Below are 27,459 nucleotides of genomic sequence, written 5' to 3' on the forward strand. Positions count from 1 at the left end.
TTTTTGCCAAACTGCAAGAACAGAATATTGTGGAGAAACAAAAATAAAAATGGCAAATACTGTCCTTCAGTGAGACGATAGGAAGGGTGAAGACCAACCACTTAAAGAATCCTAAATAAAATAGTGTGTAATGCCAAAGATGGCAGTTCTATGACACATGTCCAGTCCCTCCCCAAAAACAGCCAATCAACTGCTTTACAACAGTATCAAGCGAATAGGTTGTGAAGCCGTGTGCATGTATAGCAGAAGTACAAGCTGTGGTTTTAAACCTTCACCAATCTGTTTAAGCCTTTTACTTATCAGCTGTGACTGGTGATTCTCTACATGCAGGTGGTATGTCCCATTGAAAGTGAAGTTTTAGCTCGTTCCCTATTCTTGTCTTGTTACTCTGAAATAACTGCCTGAGAGCGTTGCCAAGTTGGCTGCTGAGTGGCGAGATTTGTCTGTAAGGGCTTTGCTAACACCCAGAGGAGCCTCTGCACAGCTTACTGCTACAACATTACAGCATGTTATATTTGGAACAGCAGTTCTCTGTATTGTATATGCACGTTCACTGCTGACTCCCAGCAGACTAGGAATACATTTCAAAGGTGTAAATGTGATGAGTGTTCGCATATCCTACACAGCGTCTAAACTCCATTAGGCATTCAGCACCGAGCTATATTCAGGTGATCACCACCTCTAAGCCAGCGCAGGAGTCAGAGGTCGCTGCCGACCCCTGGCACGGAGCTCCCCCAGGCTGCAGGATGATAAATTCTCCTGTAAGCTAATCCTGCAACGATCAATCAGACACTGATTGTCTCTCCATAGGTCTGATGGAGGAGAGCTAGGCATCAGCTGAATGCTATAGAGGCTGGCACAGGATCAAGCATGCAGTTTAGGCAGCAGTTTACTAAGTCAAACTGGAGTGTGCTTTATTAGTAAAAAAAAAAATGCTTGAAATCAGACACAAGACAAACATTTCTTTTTCTCAACACTGTTTCTCTGATCAAGTTGAGGCTAATCTCATTCTGACTCCAGCTGACACTTTCTTAAATGGAAGTCAGTGATGGCATGTAAAGAGGCTTATATTAGAAGCACAGTGCGAGGAAATGTGTGAACTCCTGTACTGCCAGATAATTCTGAGAGCAATGCTCAACGTGCCAGTCACAGTGTGATTGTGAGTGACTTCACACAATCACACTCAGAAGTATAAAAAGAGCGAGAGAAAAAAAAAAGAGAAGAGAAATGAATAAGACATCAAGTGTTTTCTGCTGTGGAAGCTGATGTCTCTCGCTGTAAGGCACGGGCTGTTAATCCTCTGCTTGTTAGCAGGCTGACGTCGTGCCACCAGCTGGAAGTGTTGTGTCTGAGATATGACAGTGACAATGAGTGAGTGACAATAGCTATCTGATATGTATTGTGTCTGCAATTACACGCTGTGCAGAGGCTGCCTGTCCGCCAGAAGATACCACGTCTGATATGTAACCGGTGCTGGTGGTGATTGAGGTTGAACACTGTCATCATGTGAAGTCCTCCACAATGCAATCACATCAAAGGACTTCTGCTTTAACTAGCTTCCTTCAGTAGCAGGCAAACCGGACCTAAAGCAAAACATCCTTTGCAGAGGTAAAAAATTATATTATATGACTCAGAAAATGAAGATTGAAGGCAGGAGATATGTGCAACAGTGTAGTTGTTGCTCAGTCCTGTATAAAGTTCAGCATCTGATCCGTAGTCAGATCGTTCCATTATCACCCTGTGAAATCGCCAGTGGCCGATATGATCGCAGGTGTGTGCACGTGCCGGCGTTGTAAGCATCAGTTATACATGGGGGATGTCGTCAAATTTAATTTAATACTAATTTAAGATCACAAATAATAATAACTAATAATAATGACAATAAGTTGACACATTAATGGTAAAACAAGCCAAATATCATCTTGATGCTGGCAAAGGCATAGGCTATCATGATCTCTCTAAACATCCTCAATCACCGAGAGTTCATCATCTGTCCATTAGCACAACCCCAGTCCCATATGGCTGACACTGACCAACTATTCCAAAGGGAAGGAAACGCTGTCTGAACAATTTTGAGGCCACCAAATTTTCATGACGTCACAAGTTCCCAAACTTAAACTGACGTTTGCAAATTTCCTCTTTTGTGCTCCAATAGTCCAGAAAGCCAAAGCCCTCAGTTCACCAAGCAACTCCTCAACATTTTAGGAGCTTTAGGGATTTCAGCATGTGTCGGTTCCCTGCTCTGGCCCAGACTGAAAATCTGATGGATTGCTATAAAACCTGGTACAGACATTCACGGTGCCCAGAGGATGAATCCTACTGACTTTGGTCACAAAAAGAGGTCAACATTGTTTGTTCTCAGTAAAATGTCTCAAATTTGGTTCACATTCCAATTTGTCCAATGAGGCGTAACCAAAGTTCAGTCAGAACGACGAGTTCATTCTCATCTTCATCCAATCACAACCTGACACAGTGGCCTTTAGCCAATCACCTGTAAACGGTCAAACTTGAACAAAGTGTTCTCTCTCTCTGCTGTCATTCAGCTGTAATTTCAGCACTGTGAACATTTCATGACCCTCCTCCACCGCTTCACCACCTCAACCCTCTCCAATCAAACCATCTGTTGAGAAGTTTCCCTCTCATGAAGATGTTCCCGTCCTCAAGCTCCATTCCTCGTCACCTCCACGAGTGTCTATACTCCGACCTTAAACCTATGAACTGCTTTCCTTGGTGATGCACTTCCTGCCAAAGTCACCATAGTCTGTTCCTTCTGTTCACAATAAATTCCATTTTACTTCAAATTTCTCATACACTTTTGTTGCCTGGCCTCAAGGTCGCCCTTACGGCTTTCGGCTTGACCACTGATTCACTGATTCGGTGTGTTAAGGCCAATTTGTACTTCTGTGTTGACTCAATGCCATAGCCTATGCTGTAGCCTGATGTGCATCGCCTTAGATATGTAATAACATGTTCCGGCGACGCAGGTAGCAACAACTGTAATTGGTCGGCTTGGTGGTACATCTCGTCCATGTCTCTCAGTGGCCAAAAGAGCACAGACAAACCTCTTCTGCCTCAATCAGTTCAATGGTCACCTTCTTCAGTGTCCTCTGTCTTTTCTGCATTGCAGTAATTTTAGTCAAAGTTGGAGCCGATGCTCAACATTGATCGGCTCCAACTCCAACAACAATTTTAGTAGCCATTGTTTGAAGCACACACACAGCGTCTTAGACACCTCAAAGTCGAAGGCCACTCGTGAAGGCTACAGCGTAGGCCCTGCGTCGATCCTACACATAAGTATCAGAATCAGAATCAGAATCAGAATCGGTTTTATTGCCAAGTATGTTTCCACATACAAGGAATTTGTTTTGGTGATTGGTGCAATTGAGGATCAGGGGGATCAGCAACAGTGGGGCTCTCTAGCCTTGTTGATAAGGCTGATAGCAGATGGGAAGAAGCTATTTTTGTGGCGAGAGGTTTTGGTCCTGAAGGACCGCAGCCTCCTGCCAGAGGGGAGTGTCACAAAGAGTTTGTGTCCAGGGTGGGAGGAGTCAGCTACAATCTTCCCTGCACGCCTCAGAGTCCTTGAGTTGTACAGGTCCTGGGATGGTAGACTGCAGCCAATCACCTTCTCCGCAGAGTGGATGATACGCTGCAGTCTGTTATTGTCCTTCTCCGTGGCAGCAGCGTACCAGATGGTGATGGAGGAGGTGAGGATGGACTCAATATATATAAGTATAAGTAAGTAAGTATAAGCCAGTAGCAACTAGTAGCAACTAATTTAATCCTTAATCTGCCCTAATACACTTTTCATTTCTAATCACCGCCCAATTACTGTGTCTTCTGCAACTAAAAGGCACGAGCTGAAGGCCTGATGGTGTGGGCAGACTGGAGGTCCAGAGGGTCGACAGGGAACAGTGACATTCCACTGCGATGTGAACTGATCCATGCCACGAGCCACACTTTTATCACAAGTGTGGGGAAGACTCTAATCAACACCACAAAGTGCTGTGCACTCTGCGGGCTGCACCGCCTCCAGCCCACCTCATCCTATCTCACGCTTTCATCAGAGGTCTTTCATCTCCGCTGATTCACAGGCTGATGGGTCTTCATGCCTTTTCTCCTCCTCCTCAGTCATTTCTGCAGCTCTGCAGCTCAACACTTTATTGAATTCATATCAAAGATTAACATCCGTGACCATGTAGAACATAAAAGCCAACAGATCTCCAGAATGATAACCAGACAGAGCTTTAATCAACAGCTTTTTCTTTGTCATTTCAGGGGATGCTGTCAATGCACCATGCTGATTGGAAATGTCAGAGCCGTCAAAATAAGCCTTGATAATTGAACTTCAACCATAAAAACGAGGCTCTGCCTTCTATGTACACTCATTTTGTAATGGGAAAAGCTTCAGCCAATAGCCAGTCATGTTTCTGACGCTGTTCCTAGAGGAGTGATGTTGTCAACGATAGACAAAGAGGGAAATCCACATGCACATTCACCTGGGTGTAAACAGACAGTACAGCTTATGAAAACAGACAGAGGCGGCATTTCTGAATTCATCAGGGCTTAATGGGCCGAGAGAGATGTTTGCTAAATGTGATCAAAACTGTCATTCGCTCTGTGAGGCACTCTCACCAGGGAGAACACATCAATAATCAACGTCGGCCATTTTGTCCACCCTGATTCCTCTTCAGCTTCTGTTTCCAGATCAGCTCGGGACGAGAGTGGGAGGCTGGACAGAAACTGTTGATTCAGTCATCTGTTTGTGTTTTGTGTTAATGTACAGCCCCAAGCGAGCGTGTGTGGCCACCCACCACCACAGGACTGAAGAGCACTAAGTGGGAGTGGCTGTTTGAGGTGTTCCGGGTTCTGAAAGTGTTTTCTGCGTAGATACTGAGTATATTTACACGCACACAAGAAACCACACAACATTCACAATATCTCCTTCATAGAAACGGCTAAGACGGGTTTCCCCAGGAGGAACCTCTCTGGGAAAATCCCAGTCTCTAATTCCCCACCATGACTACAAAAACTGTCATGGCTCCACAGCAGCCATCTTAGATGCACACACAGGCGGGGGGAAAAAATAAGCATGTGTTCATGTATGAAGCCACACACTGTGTGCTCCCCCTCGAGCGACATCTCACCCTAAACATATCGATAATTCAAGATGAGGAGAACTAGAGATTCTTTTTTTTTAGAAAGAAAAATGCTGCGGCCCCTGTTACACCTGTCCCCAGCCCTGAGAGGCCCCGCCCAGACCCGACATCATCAGCAGGGGGGACTGCTCCACCAACTCCACACCAGAGCCAGAGTCAGAGGCTGCAATACACAAAAAGGCCAAAATATCCACAACAAATGGCATGTCCTATCCTCTTATAGAATCGATTGCTTATCCTTGTTATCCCAGATGTTGAATCAGGATTTTAACTCAAATTTCTGGATCTGAATTTGCCCTGTCAAATTTGAGCTACTTGAATATATATGATCTGATTTTTTTAAAGCTTGAATTTTTCATTCTGAATTTGTGAACATTGAAAATTAACAGTGAAATGAGTTCTTGAAAATTACAAAAGTTAATTCACAGTAATAATAATAAAAAAAATCACAGGCTTTACAATTTCAAAATCTGGTGAGAAAGATTTGCTTCCCCATCTTTATAATTTCCAGTAGTCCAAGTAAACAACTTCAAATGCCACATTTTGTCTAACCAACAGTTCAAACACCAACGACTTATTTACCATGTACAGATACAGAATGACCAGGAGAAGCATCGAGAGGCGGAACCAGAAAATGTTTGATAACTAATCAACGAATCACTGCAGCTCTAATCCAAACACTTCTTCTTTGCTGCGTGTTCTGCTAAAATCAAATTGAACATCAGACTCTGTAGAAACCTGATGAAATGTTCAGTGGTTAAAATTCAGCTTCTGCTGTTTGCTGCTGGGCAGGTAGAAAACTGCTGCTGCTGTTACATGTTATGGGAGCAGTGAGAGTGCAGCAGAGCAGCGGGTTTATGGCGCACACAGGTCAATACTGAGGGGAAACAGGCTGCAGAGCTGCAGAAAAGCGAGTGGGGCTGCAAACTCACATGATTCTCTGTTCATCAGTACGATGACTCCTCTCACACAGGTCAATTCATTTGTTTTTAGGTTTGTTTGTTTGAGTATGACCAATAATAATTCTGCACTTGATTGTCTTAAATATACAATATGAAATATCTGCAATGACCCTAATATTGAATGATACATGGGTCTGACCAAATGATTTATTACTTCAGGGTCTAGTACAGTGTTTTGATAATGAGCTGAACTGACAGCCACATCTACAGAATTAACACTAATGAATCGAGTTTTCTTTTAAATGACTGTTAATGACTTTAAAAGACTGTTGAGTTTCTTTGCTGAGAAACCACCAACTGCTGCCGCTCCCCAACTCCATGAACTTCCTTCTTGGTATTTTTGTAGGCCAACCCGTTAGTCAGCGTACCATGGTTCCATCCACAAACAGCCAATGGGATTTCTCCATTGTGTTTTGGACTATAACAGAAAATCAGCAACAGTTTCTGATCCTGGTTTTGTTCAGCAGGATAATCCTCTCTAATGACACCACTTTATAATGTTTGAAGCCTAAATACAATCAGCAGCAGTAAAAAGCTCATGTTAGGCTATAAACCAATTACACATGTGTTGTTTCTTAAGCAGCGATGATGTGATGATGATGAAGAAAACTCCGCTGACACCGTCTTACTTGTATATAAAGAGGTTTATTACAAAGAAGTCCAGCATCAAATCAAGCACCATGGATTGCCTGAGAGAGGAGTCGAAGCCAATGTGAATCTCCTCTGAACAACTGCTCTAACTCCCCGTCTATATAGGCTGATTGTTTTTGTGAACCTAAGGTAAAACATATGGTTTCTGTAAATACAGAAAAAGGGCTTGCTTACATAAAACGAGGGAGTCACCCATCTCCCAGTGGCACCTAGACCTTTTGACCTAAGACCTTTTAGCTAAGGTCCTTAAATCTTTTCACCCTAGTACCTTCTGACTAAGGCCATTAAATCTTATTGACCAGGGGACTACTAGCTAAACATACCAAATCCATAAATTCACACAACATAACATACAGAACTTCAGATACTACACATGACTTCACCTTCACCACCACTAAACTTCAACCTGTAGTTTGATTTAGCTCTGAGCTCTTCTACAAAACCTTTCCTCTGACAGAGTTAGTGACAGTTTGTAGAAACACAACCAGGTTGTAAAGGTGGACTGGTGAGGAGGTCGGTTTTCTGTTGTCTCATTTAGACACTTGTTAGCAACCAGCCTTTTTTCTTAACAGACAGAGAAGCTTCAAGAAATCAGGACTGAGGGATTTACTGATGGATTTGATGTCAGAGCATAAAACCTGAAAATGTCTTGAGCTGCTGTTAAACACAGACCTGATTTCAGTCATCAACCACAAACATATTCAAACAACCAGAGACTTCAGGATGAGGGAACCAGAGGAGCTACAGTAAAATGCTAACTAATTTCTGGGACACATTCCTGCAGCTCTCTATCAGATTGAAGACAGGAGAATATTTAGTGAAGCAAGTTTCCCCAGTAGCCACAGCCACGTCTTCTTTGCTCCTCTGCCTTTATTTGAAAGTAATACAGCAACAAACTGAATCTTTGCGAATGACAATACAGCTTGTTGTTCACAAAACGATTCTGTAGATTTATTGATGACAAGTTGAAGAGGCGGTTCACTAGGAAAGCTGGAGGCTTTGGGATCACAGGTTTCATCTGATGTCTCAGATAAAAATGGACAGTTCATGTGATACAGTTTAACATCTGAGCCGTGAAATGATATTTTAACTGTCTTCAAAATGGTGGTGGTAAAACATAAAACATGAACATGGTTGAATTTGATCCTGAATGCTGATGGAACAAGATAATTCCAGGCTCATACTGTGACAACAGTGATCAAGACATGAAGGCACAGATTTTAAAAAAAACAAAAAAAAACAAAAGACTCCCAGAGAATTCACAGTGATTTACGCTCCCTGGAACTAACGACAGCATTTTGCTTTTAATGGATTCTCTGAGGGCTTCCAGTAATTAAGCAGCACGTTTGTTGCATTAATTTTTGATTCTGAGACCAAACACATGAAACTATTCAGCTCACACTGGACTGAGAATAGACAATGAACATTGTGTGCAGAAAATGCAGAGAAAGAGAAGAAAGAGTCAAAGATGGCTGATGGGAAAGCAGCGTTTCTGTTTCACTGTTTTATCTGTGGCAGCCCACCACAATATCAACAACTGACCGCCACACTGATTGATTTTCTATTTATTTATTTTTTACTATTTCAAATGGGTAAAATCTTATTTCACTGTAGAACTGATTGATTCAAAGGGCCCCTCCCTGCCCCACTCTCACAGTCGGACCGGCCATCAGAAGCACCAGGAGAATTTGCAGCACGAGTTGAGTCAGAGAATCCATAGAGTTTTTACCGCCCCTCTCTGTGTGCCTGTCATTCAGGGTGCACAGGCCTGCAACTTGCCTGTGCCAGGACTGGACTCAGTGAAGTATCACTGTAAGTGATCAACCCTCACAGTCCAGATTGTTGGATGTATTTGTGTATGATAAGGAAAGCCAGTAGTCATCACATGCCACCTCATTATTGTGCTGAACCTAGGATGCAGTGACAGTGTCACAGGGAACTTGATTTGGTGGAATATTTGCACTGATTCCCCACAAAGAAACCATCCCAGAAGGCAGCAAAGACATATGTCGACTGTGTGATTACACATGATCTAAGTCTTCATTAAAACTCACCATTTTGAGCATGAAGGCTGCAGCTCGGAGGTTTGTTGTTGTTTCCTGTAGTGATGGGGATTTTGAAAACTGTACGGTGAAGCAGAAAGGAAGGCAGGTTTATGCCTCCAGCCTAGAGTCAGACTACATTACCTCTCCCAGTCCCTGTCACCAGTTAGCCCAGTTGCAGTCGGGTCATTTTTAATGGTTAATGGAAAAAAGGAAAATCAAAAGATGAAGACCAAGAAGTTTCCTTTGGCCAATCAGAAAATAGTCTGTCTGAAGCCAAAGACCAATGACCTCTTGTAGATCTTGTAGTTAGTAGGTCCTGGAGGATCTCCTGACCTACTGCGACGTCATGAGCCAGCTGCATGTTTTAACTTCAACCAAACCGAGGAAAGAAAAGCAATAAGAGACATGTTGCCCCTCCTCCTGCCTGAATGAGGCTCAGAGCTCTGAGTCTGATCTTTATGCTTTAAACAGACGCATAGTTTCCTTTTCACTGTGATGAATGATAATCAGTTCAACAGGCACCAGTGGCAAACAAGCCCTCCATCTCTGTCTGCTCCTCTCAGACACACACAAGTCACAAACACATACACCATCACGTCCTGCGATGTGCTCGCACACTGTCGCTGTACACCATCATTCAGTCTCTTACAAACACCATGCTGCAGGAGGCTTTCCCCTCTCAGATTCTTTAAATTCTTCCCTAGCAGAAAGGCCCATTTATAGCAAATGGCCCGGGCTGATTCCCATGGCACTGACTTCTAGAAATGGTCTGCTTCACGTTGTTTCACCACAAAAGTCCCGTCCCGAACAGGAACGCGGACCATATCTCCTAATCTAAATAAGCACAGGAAACTTGACAAACAGCCCTGTTGCCAAATATATGTGGCGTCCGTGATATCTGAGCTCCCATGAGCATTTGCCAACAAAAATAACGACTTCTCCATGGTCCTCTCAATGGGAAAATCTTACAACGCTGCATTCCTCATCGCCCCATCTACACACACCACCGCACTACAGCTGAGGCTGCAGTTTAACAGCAAACAGTTTCTGCTCCTGGTGAGTATGAAACACAAGAAATCAGATGGAGCTAAAACAGCACAGTCAGGTTTCTCAAGTACATAATGCTGCGCGCCCTTAATGTTTTTTCAGAGGTGTCATTACCATTAACATTGTTCCTTCCTCTGATCAAAGCATCTGCAGCTCAGAAACAGTAAATCCCAAAACCAGGGAAGTTAGTGGTTTCCTTCACCACTCGCATGGGGTATGGTTTAGTTTTTGATGTTAATGCCAACACAGTACAGAACTGCTGCCTGCTGTCAGAATTAGCTTACCACATTACAGTCATACCAAATATCTGTTTCAGGTCATTTAAAGGTGCTATATGTAAGTTTTTGCTAACGTTAGCATTCACAGCTGTTTACTTTCCAGTGTAGAGGAAACTAATTTCCAGGGTGTTTTCGGACTCACTGCTCCCGGGACAATACAAATAATCTCAAGATGTGGTGACATGTCGTGTAGCTCACACTAACAGAAACATCAGTATATACTGTGAGGCCATATAAATCTGTCATGCATCAGATGTTCACATGTCATTCATGCTGAGGCAAGTGTCCCTTTAATACTTCTGGTTGTTTTATGCTGTTGAACAGGGCTGCTTTATGGTGATGCTGGTGTGGTATCAGTGCGATGAAGCATCTTGATTTGTCACATTTGATAGATCAGACAAAAACACAAAACCATGTCTGATTATTTTACTCATTCACGGTTGACTGATTTCTACAGATTTTGCTGCCCACTCTTTGGCACGCCTACCTTGATTCCACACAGAGTCTCACCATCTAAAGCTAAAGACACCGGTGTTCTGGTAAATGACCTTCTTGGCTACATTAAAGCTGCACTAGTCAATAATTTTATATTAACAATTGACATAATTGCATCCAATGAGCAAAGGGTCAGACGTAGTGATGAACTCACAGAGAATTATCACCAACTCTGCAGTTCCCCTCAGGTTTATAGAGCAACGGTGACTTTCAGCTCCTGTTTTTGGGTTTGACCTCCACAATTTCCAATAAGATCTTTCCCCATGAACTCAGAGTGGAAACAGGATGCAGATCTGATCAGCATCAGGTGCCTGCTCCCTTATGACCCCTTAGCCAATGACTCTGCTTCTGTCTGGAAAGGGCTCAGAAAGATCACAAACTACAAACCTAAACCCCCCCACTCCACTAACGACTTCCGTCTGGCCAACGATCTGAATGAGTTCTACTGCCGCTTTGAAAGACAATGGGACAAGCCTGACACCAACCTCCACATCAGAGCCACATCAGAACCCCCCTCCTCCCCTACCAAAGGAACGTCTCTCTCTATCCTGGAGAGAGATGTCAACAGGCTTTTTAAGAAGCAGAACCCCCGCAAAGCAGCCGGTCCTGACTCTGTCTCTCCATCATCCCTGAAGCACTGTGCTGATCAGCTGTCTCCGGTGTTCACGGACATCTTCAACACCTCACTGGAGACCTGCCACGTGCCAGCCTGCTTCAAATCCTCCACCATCATCCCTGTCCCCAAAAAACCAAGGCCCACAGGACTAAATGACTACAGACCCATTGCCCTGACCTCTGTGGTCATGAAATCATTTGAGTGCCTTGTCCTGTCCCATCTCAAATCCATCACTGACCCACTCCTGGACCCCCTGCAGTTCGCCTACAGAGCCAACAGGTCTGTAGATGACACCGTCAACATGGCTCTCCACTTCATCCTCCAGCACCTGGACTCCTCAGGGACCTATGCCAGGATCCTGTTTGTGGACTTCAGCTCTGCCTTCAACACCATCATCCCGGCTCTGCTGCAGGACAAGCTCTCCCAGCTGAGCGTGCCTGACTCCACCTGCAGGTGGATCACCGACTTCCTGTCTGACAGGAGGCAGCACGTGAAGCTAGGAAAGCACGTGTCTGACTCCCAGACCATCAGCACTGGATCCCCACAAGGCTGCGTTCTTTCTCCTCTGCTCTTCTCCCTGTACACCAACACCTGCACCTCCAGCCATCAGTCTGTCAAGCTCCTGAAGTTTGCAGACGACACCACTCTCATTGGACTCATCTCTGATGGCGATGAGTCTGCCTACAGGTGGGAGACTGAGCGTCTGGTGACCTGGTGCAGGCAGAACAACCTAGAGCTAAACGCTCTGAAGACAGTGGAAATGATAGTGGACTTCAGGAAGAGCCCAGCCCCACCCACCCCCATCTCCCTGTGTGACTCCCCCGTGGCTACCGTGGAGCATTTTCGCTTCTTGGGAACCACCATCACACAGGATCTCAAATGGGAGCTAAACATCAGCTCCCTCATCAAAAAAGCTCAGCAGAGGATGTATTTCCTGAGGCAGTTGAAGAAGTTCAACCTGCCAAGGACTATGATGGTGAACTTCTACACCTCCATCATTGAGTCCATCCTCACCTCCTCCATCACCATCTGGTACGCTGCTGCCATGGAGAGGGACAATAACAGACTGCAGCGTATCATCCACTCTGCTGAGAAGGTGATTGGCTGCAATCTTCCGTCCCTCCAGGACCTGTACGCCTCAAGGACTCTGAGGCGTGCAAGGAAGATTGTAGCTGACTCCTCCCACCCTGGACACAAACTCTTTGAGACACTCCCCTCTGGCAGGAGGCTGCGGTCCTTCAGGACCAAAACCTCTCGCCACAAAAATAGCTTCTTCCCATCTGCTATTAGCCTCATCAACAAGGCTAGAGAGCCCCACTGTTGCTGATCAATTGCACCAATCACCAGAAAAAATTCCTTGTATGTGAAAACATACTTGGCAATAAAACTGATTCTGATTCTGATGTTGAGCTCCTGTGTTTTCAAATTCAGTTCATCTGTGCAGCCCTGTAGCAAATGAACTCCAATGCCACCATATTCATTTCCAGTACAGCAGATGCAATCAGCCTCTCATTACACTACTACTGGTGCAATGGGAAACACACAGACGTGGTGTTATCTAAATGCTGAACTGTTCTTAAGATGACGTCCACCTGGTACCTTTACACTTACACACTTACCTTACACAATACATTCTTTTCGAATTGCACACATTAAAAATGAATGGAGGAGTGTGGGTGTTTTTAAGACTACAATGGAAGAACAATGAACAAAAATTGACACAATGTGGAAACGGAGATTAACTTCAGGACAGCGCGTACAATGTGGACCAGGTGTGGATCCACTGGTATTCTCCCACAGAGGGAACGTGGCTGGTGCATGTGCTGATGTCTCATTTGGCAGGCCAGAGGAGCACCGTGATGGTGACTGACCCCGAGGGACGTCTCTGAGATGAGAGGGAAAACCAGCACGCTCCACACATGAATATATTACACACCATATGCACCGAGTTACAGCAGCATCCATATCCCAAAAAAAAAAAAAAACAACTGCAATGCAGACTGTTCTGACAACATCTGGTCAACAAGACCTTGTTGAATAATTTTAGTGAAAACTAAAGTGCGATACAGCCCTGAAACTGTCACGAGCTCCCAAAATCTCACAAATTTTCAACCTACCTCATCAAAGCCGCTGTCCTCTTTCTTGAAAGCTGCAAAGAGAAAACAAGAGAGAATTAGACACTGGCTGTATTGACATCTTTTTGAAGAATGAACAAAATAAAAAGTCTAATGGTAGAGATGCAGCTCGGCACGCAACCTTGTCACTGCACCGAAATTTGTCAGGAATTCATTCTGTGCATATTAAAGCGCCGTGGGTGTCGGTTTGGTTTGAGCTGGTGACAACTCGTTTTTCTCATGGAGTTTCATTAGGGCAGAGGGTATGGGGATTTAAAATCTTTGTGCGAGAGAGAGAGAGAGAGAGAGAGAGAGATCATTTTATTATATTTTGAGTCAAAAATGTTCTACGCTGTTGAACCTGCAATGTCAAAGTTAGTTAATCCTCCATAGATACATAAATTGAGGTAGTATTTACGATATGGCATCGTGTATACATACACTCAGCCTCCTGACATCACAGCCCTGTCATACAGTGGTTGTTAAAAGCCTTCTACATGAGTGAGGCCAGAAAAACCTTGAGTTGAGCTTGAGTTAAGAATATTTTATCGCAGATACTGTTTCCACACTAAATAGATGAATTATTCTGATAAATATTATAGCTACAGTGATCAGTCAATTCATAAACTAGTCAACTGACTGACAGAAAATTGGTCGGCAACTATTTTGATAATTGATTAATCTTTTAAAGGTCACATCCAGTCTAAAGGTAGATGTCCATGTGTTTGTGATTCTAAAGCAGGTCTAGGTTCTATATTAATACTGTGAAAGTATCAAAGCCTCAGTCCACAGAGAAATGCACACAGCCTGTATTCAGAAACTGAGCCTTAAAACCAGCCGTCAGGACTTCTGGAACTTTGTGATGTCACAACAAAGCAGTCACACTCAGATCCTCTCTTCTGATTGGCTGACTGAAATGTTGTTACTAGAGCTCCAGAGAGAAGCCTGAGAGAGGAGATGTAAAACTACACTGAGATGGTTTTTGGTTCTTTAAACCACAAACATATCTTCTGATGGAGATGAACACAGGAAAAGTTTAAAATATGGGACCTTTAAGTAATTTTTCTTTAAACAGTGTTTCCCATACACTGAATTATTTGTGGCAGTTTGCACCATATATTAATTTTATTTTCTTTCTACTATTTAAAATAGGGCTGAACAATTAAAGTGCAATATCCAAATCGCAGAGGTTGCAATTTATTTGATAAAGGTCAAACAGACCATAGATGAAACGTTGTGGTGCTACAGAGATGCCCCGGCGTACGACTCATATTCTCCAGACGTAAAGGAACGTGCTAGCTTCACACAAGACCCAACAAAAATCACATCATCATCATTTTTATTCATTTTTTGTGAAAATAAAAAACAAAATGCAAATATGACCATTCCAACTAAAATCGTGTCTCATATCGCGATTGCAATGCCTGCCAAAATAACTGCAATATGGTTTTCTTTTTTTTTTTTTTGCATTTCGTTTAACCCCGCTCTCTCTCTCCTCTGACGCAGTCAGCCTGGCCATTAGAAGTCCCGCTGTGTTAATGGGCCAGTGGACCCCCCACTCCGTCTCTTCACTGGCCCTCTGTGTGTGCCTGTCATCTGGGGTGCACAGAGCTGCTAAATGCACTTGCTGGGACTGGGCTCAATGGACAATCGCAGTATCACAATATGTAATCAATCCCACCAATGCAACCGTGTCAGTCTGGGTCAGTATTTGTTTGACACTATTGCTGTTGTTCTGTGTCAAAAACCCGACTTGTTCTACAGATGTGCGGCTCTTGGTTATAGTTCGGGGATGGATTAGGCTAAAATGATTCATCAATGCATTAAAATTAATCAGCGATGACAATCATTATTTGCAGCTCTAATGAATTCCAATACTAATACTCTGTACTAAAAATCTGTTGTTCCAGGGTCTGCATATGTTGCAACAAGGCAGTGGTGTACTTTGGTAGGTATGTGATGTGGAAATTTGAAAAGACAAATAAAAATACTGATTATAGCCAATACTTATAGGTGATAACACTGTGACACTGTGATCCCAACATGTGATCTGCATCTGGATAATGACCTCTGATCACAGGCTTTTGCATTGGTATTCATCAGTGTGGTCTTTATCTTGATTCTGCCTTCCCTGCGATTAGATCTGCCAATATGCAAATCAGGTGTGTGGAGCTGCAGACCCACCAGCAGACATGTCACGTCCCAGGTCAAGGGAATGTGATGCAGGAGACTCACAAGGAGCTCCTACAAACATGCAAGGTGAGAGTCACATGACAGACGGAGACAGCCAAGGTCACTCAGACTAACTACGCTAATGTTACTTATACTGGTCATCAAAGCCACTGGAGAGGCTTGCTAGCACAAGTGTTAGCACGGCTACCCCTCTCTGTCACGTGGCCCTTGTCTTGCACATCTCAGGGATCCAGTCTCCTGAGCAGATGCTGCTGTATAGGCTCTATCTGCCTCTGCAGGGGAAAGGCTTGTCTGTAGCTTTTTGACAGGCAGCTGGAAACAGCAGGAAGGGGTGGAGGTGATCGATCTTTCAGTGGTGTTGTTGGTGTTGTCACACTGTACAGATGTCAATGCTTTCTACATACTTTCACATCTGCAAACATGCATTTAGTCTTATCAAGATTATCCAGATGCAGATCTGCTACAACCAGGTGGCAATGGGATCCTTAAAACCAACGGTGAAACCTGTGAAGGGGTGACGGCCAAACGCAGACAGCAGAAAGAAGCAGAGGTCATGCTGGATGCATTAACCTGAACCTGGAATTTAGGCCACTGACAAAAAGCTATTCTAAAGCCATGTTCCTAATAATCACCTCCATTAAACCTGGTTATTAGGATTTTTCCCGCTGAAAGGTGTGTAATGATCTCCCATAAAATGGTTCTTTCTGAAATAGTGACCTTTAAGACTTCATTAATGTATAGTACTTTGCATCCAGCGTTTTATTGTAAGGAGCAGACTGTGAAAATCTTCATTGCAAAAAAATGTCCCATGACACAAGTATATAAAAAACCTATTGAATTGTTCGTTATTTCTAAATCCACACAGACTGTACGTGTTCCTCACATGAATTGCAGGGGATGACAATGTCGCATTAATATTCTTCACATTTAGCATGAGAAGGGAATAAACAACACTGCATCCTGCTTGACACTTTGTTTACTTCTGCAGCTTTGATTTCTAAATCTCTCTCATGGTCCCAGAAGCTTATGAAGGGTATTATTAATAGCTAAGTAATGATTCTTCAGCTATTAATATTCTTAATGATGATTATGTTGTCTAATGAGAAAGGTGGTGCAGATGGCTAAAAGGCAGAGCGCTCTGGGGCTGCATCTCAGTAAAAATGACTTATTTATGTCAGAGTCAGTGTTGGGGAGCATTGTCAGCCCAGTCACTGAGCCGTTAAACTGCTGCCTGTCCTCAGACAGTCAGTACACACACAGTCCCCAAAGACCAGCCAGACACTCCAGACAGCATCATCACAGCTTCAAACCACACTCAATACAATGGATTAGACAGCAGGTGGACAATAAAGCCTCTGCTCTGGCTGACATGGAAGATTTACTGTGCCACAATACAGGAAGCACATCAAGCCAAGAATTTCAATTTTAATGATGAATTATTTATATTTAAGTAAATAAAATATTAATTAAAAAATCGGGAAATATAACATTTGAGGAACATGTATCTGTATTCAAAATGGACCAATATTCAATAATATGGAATATAGCAACATATAGTCTGAAGAGCCTGAATATGTCAACACATTCAGATTCTGATGCTGGTGAGAGGCCATTGCTCACTGTAAATAAACTTTACACTGTATTTATTTCTGGGGAGCAGACAGGAAATAATAGAAGGAGATGATGAGCAGGAGACATAAAAGAAGGACGAGACTGTTCTGTCCCAATTCACTGCAGAAAAAGAAAAAAAAAGCACTGCTGCTTTAAAAACCTAAACACTTCATCACTGCTTCTTCAGTCTTTCATACTGCATCCCTCACTTCTGATCAAAGTGGCAGTAACACAACTTTACACAGTGAGTTTTCTGAAGAACAGAGAAGAAGCTGAATCTTGATGAGGTGTAATTATAGCTGGAATATTATCAGATATATTTCATATTTTTATTCCTCCAGGAAGTTTCACTGAGCACAGAGCCAGACCCCCCCGGCCTGTTTGATGGCCATGTCTAGCCCATGTATTTGAAACACAAGAAAAACTGTGTGTGGTCAACTGTCCACACTCACTCTAAACAAGCCTTTTACACGTGAGAGCTACTCATGTTCACACAAGTGTTTTCAGGTCCGTTTTGTAGAGATCTACCTCCACAATAAAACACCGGAGTCTGTGGTGAGAGGTGAGACACAGACCCCACCCCCCACCCCACTCTCTGGGATCACCTACACTGTGCTGTGTTTTAAAACTATGTAGTTGCTCTAATTCACATATTATATTATGTTTTTGTTGTCTGAATGTCTGAAAGTTGAACTGAAAGAGCATAAAAGAGTGATTTGGGGCACACACACAGCCTGTGTACTGTGTGTTAAGTGAGTCGTTACTGCAGCGGTGCGAACATAAACAGCTACTCCTGCACCACTGCACCCACACATTGATCAAGTCACTATTGATTGTGTCTCACAAAAATCAATCGACAAGTTTTCAAAAAGAGCTGTTCCATTTCCACCTGACTGACCTGCATCAAAGCTGCGACCAGGAGCCAGAGCAGTGGACAGATCGTGGATTATTACAGGAGCTGGGTACCAGACTCAGAGATTAGGACCGCCGGCTCATCGGGCATAAAAAAGTTCTAGGGTCCGGGTCTGCTTCTGTTTTGCACGCCCCACTGCACATGCACATTAGTGTTTCCCCCACTGGCCCCCGCCCAACTCAATTTCTAGGTTCCTAGAATGTATGATTGACAGAGTGATAATTTAGCTTGTTTGCAGTTATAGATCTTGTTAACTCTTTTGCATGTCTCGTTAGTGAGCTGTAATAATAAACACTTTTACAGGGGAAAGAAATCTGACAGTAAATAAGGTAAAAGATACACCTGTGACATGTTAAAAAATATAGTGAAATTTCTCTTCATTTTGTTGATATATGTATTTATTTTTTATTGAAATTTGGTGATATATCAATACATATAAAAAAAACACAGAAGCAGCACTGTTCTTAAACTGTCTAATAAATTGTGTATTTATTATTTATTCAGTTTTACCTTCAGACAAACTGGCAGCAACAAATACATATTTTAAGACATATTTTAAAAGCTACAGAAAACAGAGGGCGCTGTAAATTACCCGATAAGAAACTACCCTCACTGACAGTTGGACTTTCTGGGGAGGCGGCCTGCGGGCTGCTGAGATACTGGTCTCACCCTCTCCCGGCAGGCGGGTCCTCACATGTCCAAAAACGTCAGAGCAAATTTCCACACAGTCTTTATTTGGAGAAACTGACCAAATGTTCAAAATCCAAAAATTAAAAACTTAATGAAGGGTAAGGTCAGAGACATGAAGTCAGTTCAGGTGTAGAAATTCTTGTTGCTTGTGTTTTGGTGTTGTTGTATGTCTGGTTCCCTTCGTGTTTGTGCTTTCTCTCTTGTATGTGCTTTGTCCTTAGGGGCCACCGTACAAAAGAGAGAGGGGGGAAACAGAGAGGCTTTCTAATTGAGCTGGCTTTGCGTGGATGTCCTCTTAATCTGCAGCGACACACTGATCTCACTCTGCAGCTCCTCACAAGCAGTTGGGGATTAACTGCCTTGCTCAGGGGCACCTCAACAGCAATAATGAGGGAGAAACTTCTGTTAGTTCACATCACTGCCCAGATTGATTCTCTCAGTCCAGAGATCAAACCAAAGACCTCTGGGTCCCAGAAACAGACCAATTAGAGCATGTTAAAATGAATATTATAAAAAAAGACTCTAACATGGATAAATGTGGAGGCAGATTCTTTGGCTTTGTTAAATCACCTAATTAAAGTGAAAACTACCCTTCAGTTATTTAATCTGTGGGTCAGGAGCCCAGGGGCAATCACTGATGGTTCCGCAGGAGATTTTGTTTTATATTTCAATAAAATGTAATAAAGGGGGTTTGAGATGTTCCCTAATCCTTATATAATCCATCTGGAGCTTCCTCAGAGATCATAAAAACACAACATGCCATGCTCGTACTCACATGAGAAACTGACAGCTCTCTAACTGCTGAGCTCAGGCTCCAGAAACCCTGCATCTGCATCTTCAAAACTATTAGAAAGAAAATATCCACAATGCATTGTGTTGCACGCTGCCATCATGTGTGACATGTGATGCAGCCCTGCCCACCGGGACCAGTTGGATCAACACTGTTACAAGGACATAAACAATGAAGCTGGCTCTTGAATGTGCTTTGTTAAAGAGCGGGGCGAGGGCCCGATCGATGCTCTGATGTGTTGATTTAGATGGGAGGGAAGACGGCCAATGGGAGATGAGCGTCAGCACAGCAGAAAAGTCAATGCCAATCTTTCTTCTCCCACAACATCGACCCAAACTCACTCCTGTTCATCTCTCATCTTCTCTCATACGCAGCATCCAGCTTTTCATTCTCTACACACACTCTGCTTCAACCGTGAACTGTGTGTGTGTGTGTATGTGTGTGTGTGAGAGAGAGACTGTCAGGATGTGTGTGCATGAGAAAAAGAGGGAAAGATGATTTGATGGGTGCACCTCGACAACCAGGGATGTGATTGTGCGTCTTAGTGTTACAATTGTTGTTCAGTCACATACGAGGTTGCTTTAGCAGCACAGCATCCATTGCTAGATTAATATAGAATAATATTTCAAAACTGAGTGTGTGATGATGACGATGACGATGATGATGATGATGACGTGAAGGTTTTGCTCTACAGTAGTTTACAAACCCTGCACAAAGCATCAGAGGCTGATCAGTTTATCAGCATAGTCCAGTTTTAATGCTGCTTTCTTTTTTATAGGGCTGAACAATATACAAAAAAAAATACAAAAAATATACAAAAAAATGCAAACATTGCGATTGCGATAAGAGTCAGAATTTCAGTTGGAATGGTAATTTTTCATTTCATTTTCACTGAAAAAAAATATATAAAAATGATGACAAAGTGATGTTTGTTGGGTCTTGTACCAAACCAGGATGTTGTGAATATGACAGGCTGGGGCGTACATGACATATACGTATATACGTGTATATACAAAATCACCATGTACCATATCGCAGTATACAATGTTGTATTTTGTTTCAGTTTTTTAATAATGCATGATTATATTATTCTAGTTTATGTTTCAGGTGTTTTCTGTGCAAAACAGCAATATGAATAAATAAATAAATAAAAAATTACATTGTATTCTGAAAAATATCACATTTTGCAGGAAATACTGCAGTATTCTACATTATCAAATATTGGCCCAAGCCTAATTTCAATAATTCAATTATTTCTTGAGTAATTACAAAACATAGGCAGATTAATAATCAATAACAACAGGCATTAGCTGCAGCCTGACACTGTATATATCATTAAATATCTATAGATTTTTTGACTGTTGGTCATACACACTGTCGGTCTTGGGCATTTTTCACATGTGCCTGGCATCTATAATGTGAGCAATTAATCATTTCATTAATCTTTTTTTTTTTAATTAACAGATTATTCAACATTGAGACAATTATTTGCAGACAATAAAATAACTAGATGTTCCATCTCCATCACAATAACTAAATAGAACCATTGAACCAAATGTAAAATAATTACTGGTCTCACCTCTTTACTGAGGAACACTTGAGCATAAAGCACAATCTAAACATGAGACTGGATGGCAGTGTTGAAGATGATGCTTGATGATGTGAACTTACACTGATACAGTAGCTGCAGCTGATATGACAGATACATCAGGATCAGGTTATATGTCGTCTGATGAGCAACAAAAAAATCATGTAGACACAGAGTCACCATGACAGAGTTTGTCCACCAGAGAGCACACACTGTGAAGTGTCCGGCCCAGTGCACAAATCCTGGTCCCAAGTCTTCAATACGAGAATTTAAGGGACCTTTATCAAAAATATGAGTTTATGCTACATGTGGTTAAATAAAGGAAAAAAGGAATATAAGAATTTAGAGCTGAATTAATCAATAAACAATTATATATAATTATCTTTCACATTTGATCTGCAGCAAATCAATCAATTTTGATCATTTTTTATGTCTTTATTTGATGTGACCATGGACTGATTAGCCGATTAATCTAATCCACTAATCGAATTTCTTACATATGGTCACCAAAATTAGGATTAAATTTTCCTACTGATCATTTTTAATTCATGCTGAGGTCAAGCATGATGATGATGATGATGATGATGATGATGATTACAATGTAGGCATATAATGATGATATGTAAAGGAAACTGTAACCTGTGAGCCACAAATTCAACACCACATTTCCAGAAACATTTTCCATCACAGTTTCATCAGAACTGTTTACGAATCGGTCAACACCCCCCCCCCCCCCCCCCCCCCCCCCCCCAAAAAAAAGAGTTAACCACACTGTGCTAAAGGCCAAGTTGATGCGTGTTTTCCATGGCTGGTAACCTCAAACTGTGTCCAGACATCACCTCAGGAGCAGGCAGCGGTCTGCTGCTGCTGCGGCTGCGGCTGCTGCTGGAGACATCTCTCAGCTCACTCTCTGCACAAAGGGGTTAGAAAATAGAAAAGACGTCCCGTTACTCACCGATACTCCTGAAACTCTCCGACAAAGTTCTCCTCAACTTTTTCATTTTGCCGATCTTCTCCGCGGGCTGGGAGGCTGGCATCAGGTCGCACATTTCTGTCTTCTTTTTTTTTTTCCTCCACCTACTTTCAAAGCGGACCGGCAGCGGACTGGCGGCGGACTGGATGTGGTCTGGAGCGGGGAAGCAGGACCTGCGTTCAGGCGGCACCAGCGGGGCTTCTTCAGCCCAGCTGCAGCGCGCTGGCAAACACAGGAAACGGAGCCTCGGCGGCTCTCACTTCTCTCATCAACTACACTCAGAACAGATGCCTTCTTGGGATTTTCTCAAAAATGCAACTCGCTACATTTCCAGAGGCAACAAAAGTCCGCGCTGAAGCTGAGGCATCCAGACCGGAAACCGTGCGTAATTTGCTGCGCCTTTCTGCTGCGTCTGCTGCTTTGTTGAGATCCTCAAAATGAGATCCAGCTCTGACTTCTTTCTTTCTTTCCTCAGAGTCCCAGTCGCTCCCTGCTCCACCGCAGTCTAGATGTCATTTTTGGGATTCTCTCTCTGGTTTCGACCCCGCAGACCCCGCCCTTGACGCGGGGATTGGAGGGCGCCCGAGGAGAGCTGCGTTCCTATTCGTTGCGGAGGCTGTCCGTCAGAGAGCCAGCACCGCCCTCTAATGTGTTGCAGGAGGAGGAATATTTTCCTGGGGAGCCAGTTTTGTTGTCAGCGCTCCTGCTTGACCCCCCCCCCCCCCCCCAACACCAGCCCCATCAGCGTCAATATCATTTCAGCTCTCAGTGTCACAGCGCAGCTTTAATGTGTATGTGTCTCAGACGCACAGGAAGAAGCAGACTCCAGTACGCACCGGCAGCCGTTGTCCGGTATCATGAAGACAAATTATTGTGCAGAATCATTTTGCTCACATCAGACGGATGCTCTTTGTCTTTCTCATGCAGTTGGTGAAAGTATTTAGGTTTTAAATAATTCATCATTATGACAAATCAGCACCATTTTTAATTTTATCAGGATTATCCACTCTCCTGAAAACCAGAGAGTGAATTATGGGGGTGACTGGAGGAGTCTGACCCCCTAAGACTTTGACCCCCCCAAAAGAGGAAGACATATAACAGTTCAGGGGTTTGAAACATTTATATATTCTACTTATCTGTAATTGTAAATATTACACTACACTCTCCATATTCTTGCCTGGAAGAATCTTGTAATAAGATTTCAGACACCCCTAAAATGGACCATACCATTCCTTCAAACTTAACCTTAGCTGAAAGCCACATCTTCCTGCCTCACTCCCATCAGTGGCCCGCGTCACATGACGCAGACACTGTAGGTAAATGTAAGTTGCAGTTACTAACGATCTACTTTGTTTAATACACATTATTTTCTTACCTTCAGAGTTTCTGAATTAGACTGTGTCAAATATCTATGGATGAATGCTAACGGTAGCTAGTTTCTAACTTAAACCTTAATTTACAGTTGAGCTAACAGGTGTTAGCTAGTTTCTAGCCTTAGCCTTGAGGTACAGTTTAGCTAACTGTTAGCTAGCTATATTCAACCCTTTCATTTCCAGTGTTAGCCAGTGTTAGTCATTTCATTGCGAATATAAAATGTCATATATGATCTAATGTTAGCAAACACTGGTGCTCGGTCATGAGCAGTGAGACGATGGAGGATTAGTTGTTGTACAGATACATTTTGACATCAGTCAAGTTTATTATTTCATTTTAATAGTCTTTTGTGTAGTTGATGGTTTGGTTAGTGTTTTACCTTTTTTGGCTGGACCACAGCAGTGGAGACCAGCTCTGTAATGGCAAATGTCCCTGACTGACTGAGTGATCATATTTCCATCATTGGCTGGCTGAATGCCACACGAGAGGAAATATTGCACATTCTACTTCACTACATTTAGTTGACAGCTTTAGTTAAACAAGCAAGATATCGTATGGACTGTAACACTTGAGTTCACTGAAGCATCCGCGCTGCACTGGGTTCCCTTTTGCCCCAAAGAAAAAGTTCATAGTATAATTTGCACTTTGCTGAAAACAACTCTCTTCTTTTTCCCTGCTCCTCAGCGCTGACAGTTTTTTGATGACAATATTCAGCTACAATAACATCATATTTTTTGGCAGTTAATTTATAATAGTATATAGTTGGGATTAAAGAGAGCTGTGGGATTAAAGCTATCAGAGCCATCCAAAGCCTGCATCAATAATCCACATCCTGCAGCACTGAGCTCCTGAGCTCGACTCTGTTTCTGTCATGTGTCTTCATATTTGCTGGCTGGCATCTCCAATTTGACCATGTCAGTGCTGCAGTTACCACAGCAGCCGCGCAAGTCATTCAGAGGCATCAGAAGAACAATGGTGTAGCAGTGTATATCCTGTACCATAACATGTCCCACTGTTTGGATCTGGTCCTCAGTTAAAGACCAGCAGAGTCTGGAACGCAGAGTTCTGAGATGTTTTCATGCTGCTTCCTAATTACTCTGACCAAATCCCCCAGGGATAATTGAGACAAATGTACAGCTGCATTAGTTTGAATTGGTCCTTCATTATAGTGCATTTGCTAATGATGCATGAACAAATTTTTCACAAATACCTCTACAGCACAAGAAAAAGTATTTCTGTGGAGTGGATATAACATAATATTATCTTAAAGCCAGCAAAAGCCAGAGCTATGATGCTTTTGTTCAAATGCTGAGGTTGAAGTGAACGTGCACAGTGGTGGCAGCAGACAGCAGCGAGGTAACTGCATTTGAAGGGTTTCTCAGGAATCATGTCAGGGAACGTGAGCAGAGGAGGATCCTCTGGTACAATCACCTGGCCCTGGAGGCTGTTTGTAGACACGAGAGGAATCAATGAGAGGAGCATGTTCACCAGTCACACACAAAGGGGGAGGACATGGTCTATGTGTAACTGTATGAGCAGACACATTTTTGTATAGACTGTGTTAACCTGAGCAGTTATTTGTAAGATCATTTCAGACAGAGATCAATAGAAGGATTATTGAGGTTAACAACAGGCAAAGATTAGAAGCGTCTCAGCATGAGGCCAACAAAGACAGGAGACAGGTAGAAGCTCCCGGGGTGGAGGTGGAGGTGGTGAAGCCAGCAGGTAGAGGCAGGTGGATGAGGTGGTGATGTGGAGGTGGTGGGTTAGGACTGAGAGGCAGAAATGACAGATACACAGTGACATTTGAAGACCAGTTGGTGAAGCCTGATTGGCTCGGGGAATGTGGGCCTGAAGATAATTGGACGGAAATTCTGACATCAGAAATGACTGAAAGGGATTTGACATTGTGGAGAAAAGGAAGAGACAGAGTTGGAGAAATGGAAAAGCATGAAAGAAGTGAGAGGGACAATGATGTTTCACCAAAGCTCCACAACTATGAGCATGAAGCTACTTTTCCCTTTTGTTGTGGTTGAAGTCAGTTAACATCATCTGATTGTCTTCAAATGAATTTTATGAGAAGTGCTGATAAACATGATCTTGGACTGATTCAGTTTCAGAAGTCCACTGCAGAAAATGACTCATTACTTCTATTTGGTTCTTAAACACAGTGGATTTTCATACGATCTACAGTGTGTGTGTGATCAGTGGTGACAGCTCTACTCTCCTAAATCCCAGATAAGTCTACTGGGATTTCAGTTATTGGAGTTTTTACTTCATTTGAGAACCCTCTCTCTCTCTCTCTCTCGCTCTCTCGCTCTCTCTCTGGAGTATAGCTGACCTCAAACACAAGTGCATACATTTCTTTATATGTAGATGACTGTTTGTCATACACAAGGGATATTTGTCTTTGAAGAGACCATGTTACATATAAAACATGAAATATTTCCCTTTTTGGTGTAATAACACTTTACGTTCATTTCTGCGTTTTGTCTCCATCAAATATTCGAGTTCAGTTTGCATCACAGGGAACAGTCACCACTTCACCACTGGCTGAGAAGAAAACTAGAGACCAGCTTGGGACACAGCAGCCACAACACATGCCCACCTTTAACCCCAATCTCAACCACACCTGCAATGTTTTGTGATTGTATCTTCAACGATTGTGCCGTTATCACAGTGACAAAATCTGTCCAGACATAGTAGGTGTCCCTAGAACCACATTCTGTCAAGAAAACACACATTCACACACACACAGTCACACACAGGCACTCACAAGGTGAAAACTACAGTGGCCCTAAGAGCTCAAGGCACTGCAGCTTAAGAAAACACATGCAAATAGACAGAACACAAATTCACAAAACATCTTCATCAATTCGACAACAGATGAGCTGCAAATAATCACAACACAACCAAATACACAGACATGCTCCAAATACTCACAAAGGAAGTGTTTCCAGAGGACACTAAAAAGTGATGAACCTGATTGGGACGAACTTGTTGTTCAATGCTTTGTGACTTTTGAATTCATGCGCGTGCAGTATTTGCTGCATGTTTGTGCATTTGGTTGTGTTGTGATTATTTGCAGCTCATCTGTTGTCAAATCGATGAAGACTTTTTGTGAATTTGTTTGTGTTTTGTCTATTTGCATGTGTTGTTTTACATTGCAGTGCATTGAGCTCTCAGGGCCACCGTAGGAAACACCAGTGGCTGTGTCACGCCAAGTAAAAATACATTTGGGCAATTACTATTATTTTACACATACAACAGTCAGCTTAAGACAAGTAGTTAAGTATAATTTTTAGCTACTTGTACTCAAGTTCATACAGCTTTTTTATTACTTTTATATTTCAGAGGCAAATATTCTACAAGCAAAACCACGACAGAAGATCAGCATTCAAAATATATGAAAAGTTAAGACACATAAAATTTCCTCCTGAAGTCTATAACAATAGCCATTGATAGCCCTCCCTCACAGGGCTGCAAACCTCTCCCATGCCCCTCAGTCCAGTGCACCTGATACAATTATGATCTACTGACTCTACTTCTGTTTTATGCTGTTTTCATGAGTTAACAGCAAACTGAAAGTGAGCAGGATAAAGTCAGTAAATGTCCATCAGAGCTTCATGTCCACAAAAAGAAACAGGAACTTTTCAGTGACTGTAAATAGCTATTAATTAGAACTAGTGCTTGGGAAGCAACACTGAAAAAAATGCTGCAGATTTAATGTGAAAGTGTATTTCCTTTGCACAGCTACCTACACGTCAGAAGTTCAGATGCTGAACAGGCTGTCGAGTCATCACTAAGACAGGTGAGTTTGTCAGTGGGTCCATGGGACTGAGGGGAGAAGGTGATGAACTGTGCTGTATGTCTGACCCAGTGCTCCCTCTGGGTGCTGCTGTCATTATGGGTCGATGGCCCTGTACAGTGTCACTGCTGGAGGACACAGCAGTCATCAAA

General features: G+C 42.8%; 1 protein-coding gene across 2 annotated transcripts in view; it reads right to left on the reverse strand.

The window, feature by feature from the left end:
• The window catches only part of cdk14 (cyclin dependent kinase 14), a 198,821-nt gene extending 171,432 nt beyond the window's left edge, over window positions 1-27,389 (reverse strand). For both annotated transcript variants that reach the window (XM_071468356.1, XM_071468357.1), the window contains exons 1-2: window positions 22,108-27,389; window positions 13,371-13,402 (exon numbers count right to left, since the gene is read on the reverse strand). In XM_071468356.1, coding sequence (XP_071324457.1) covers window positions 13,371-13,402; window positions 22,108-22,201 — 126 coding nt within the window. In that variant the 5' untranslated portion in view covers window positions 22,202-27,389. The remainder of the gene's footprint in view (window positions 1-13,370; window positions 13,403-22,107) is intronic.
• Between the last annotated feature and the right edge of the window lie 70 nt (window positions 27,390-27,459).

This window comes from Trachinotus anak, unplaced genomic scaffold (assembly GCF_046630095.1).
Source record: "Trachinotus anak isolate AG129_WGS33_773 ecotype Australia unplaced genomic scaffold, CSIRO_AGI_Tana_v1 ptg000032l, whole genome shotgun sequence".
Lineage (NCBI taxonomy): Eukaryota > Metazoa > Chordata > Actinopteri > Carangiformes > Carangidae > Trachinotus > Trachinotus anak.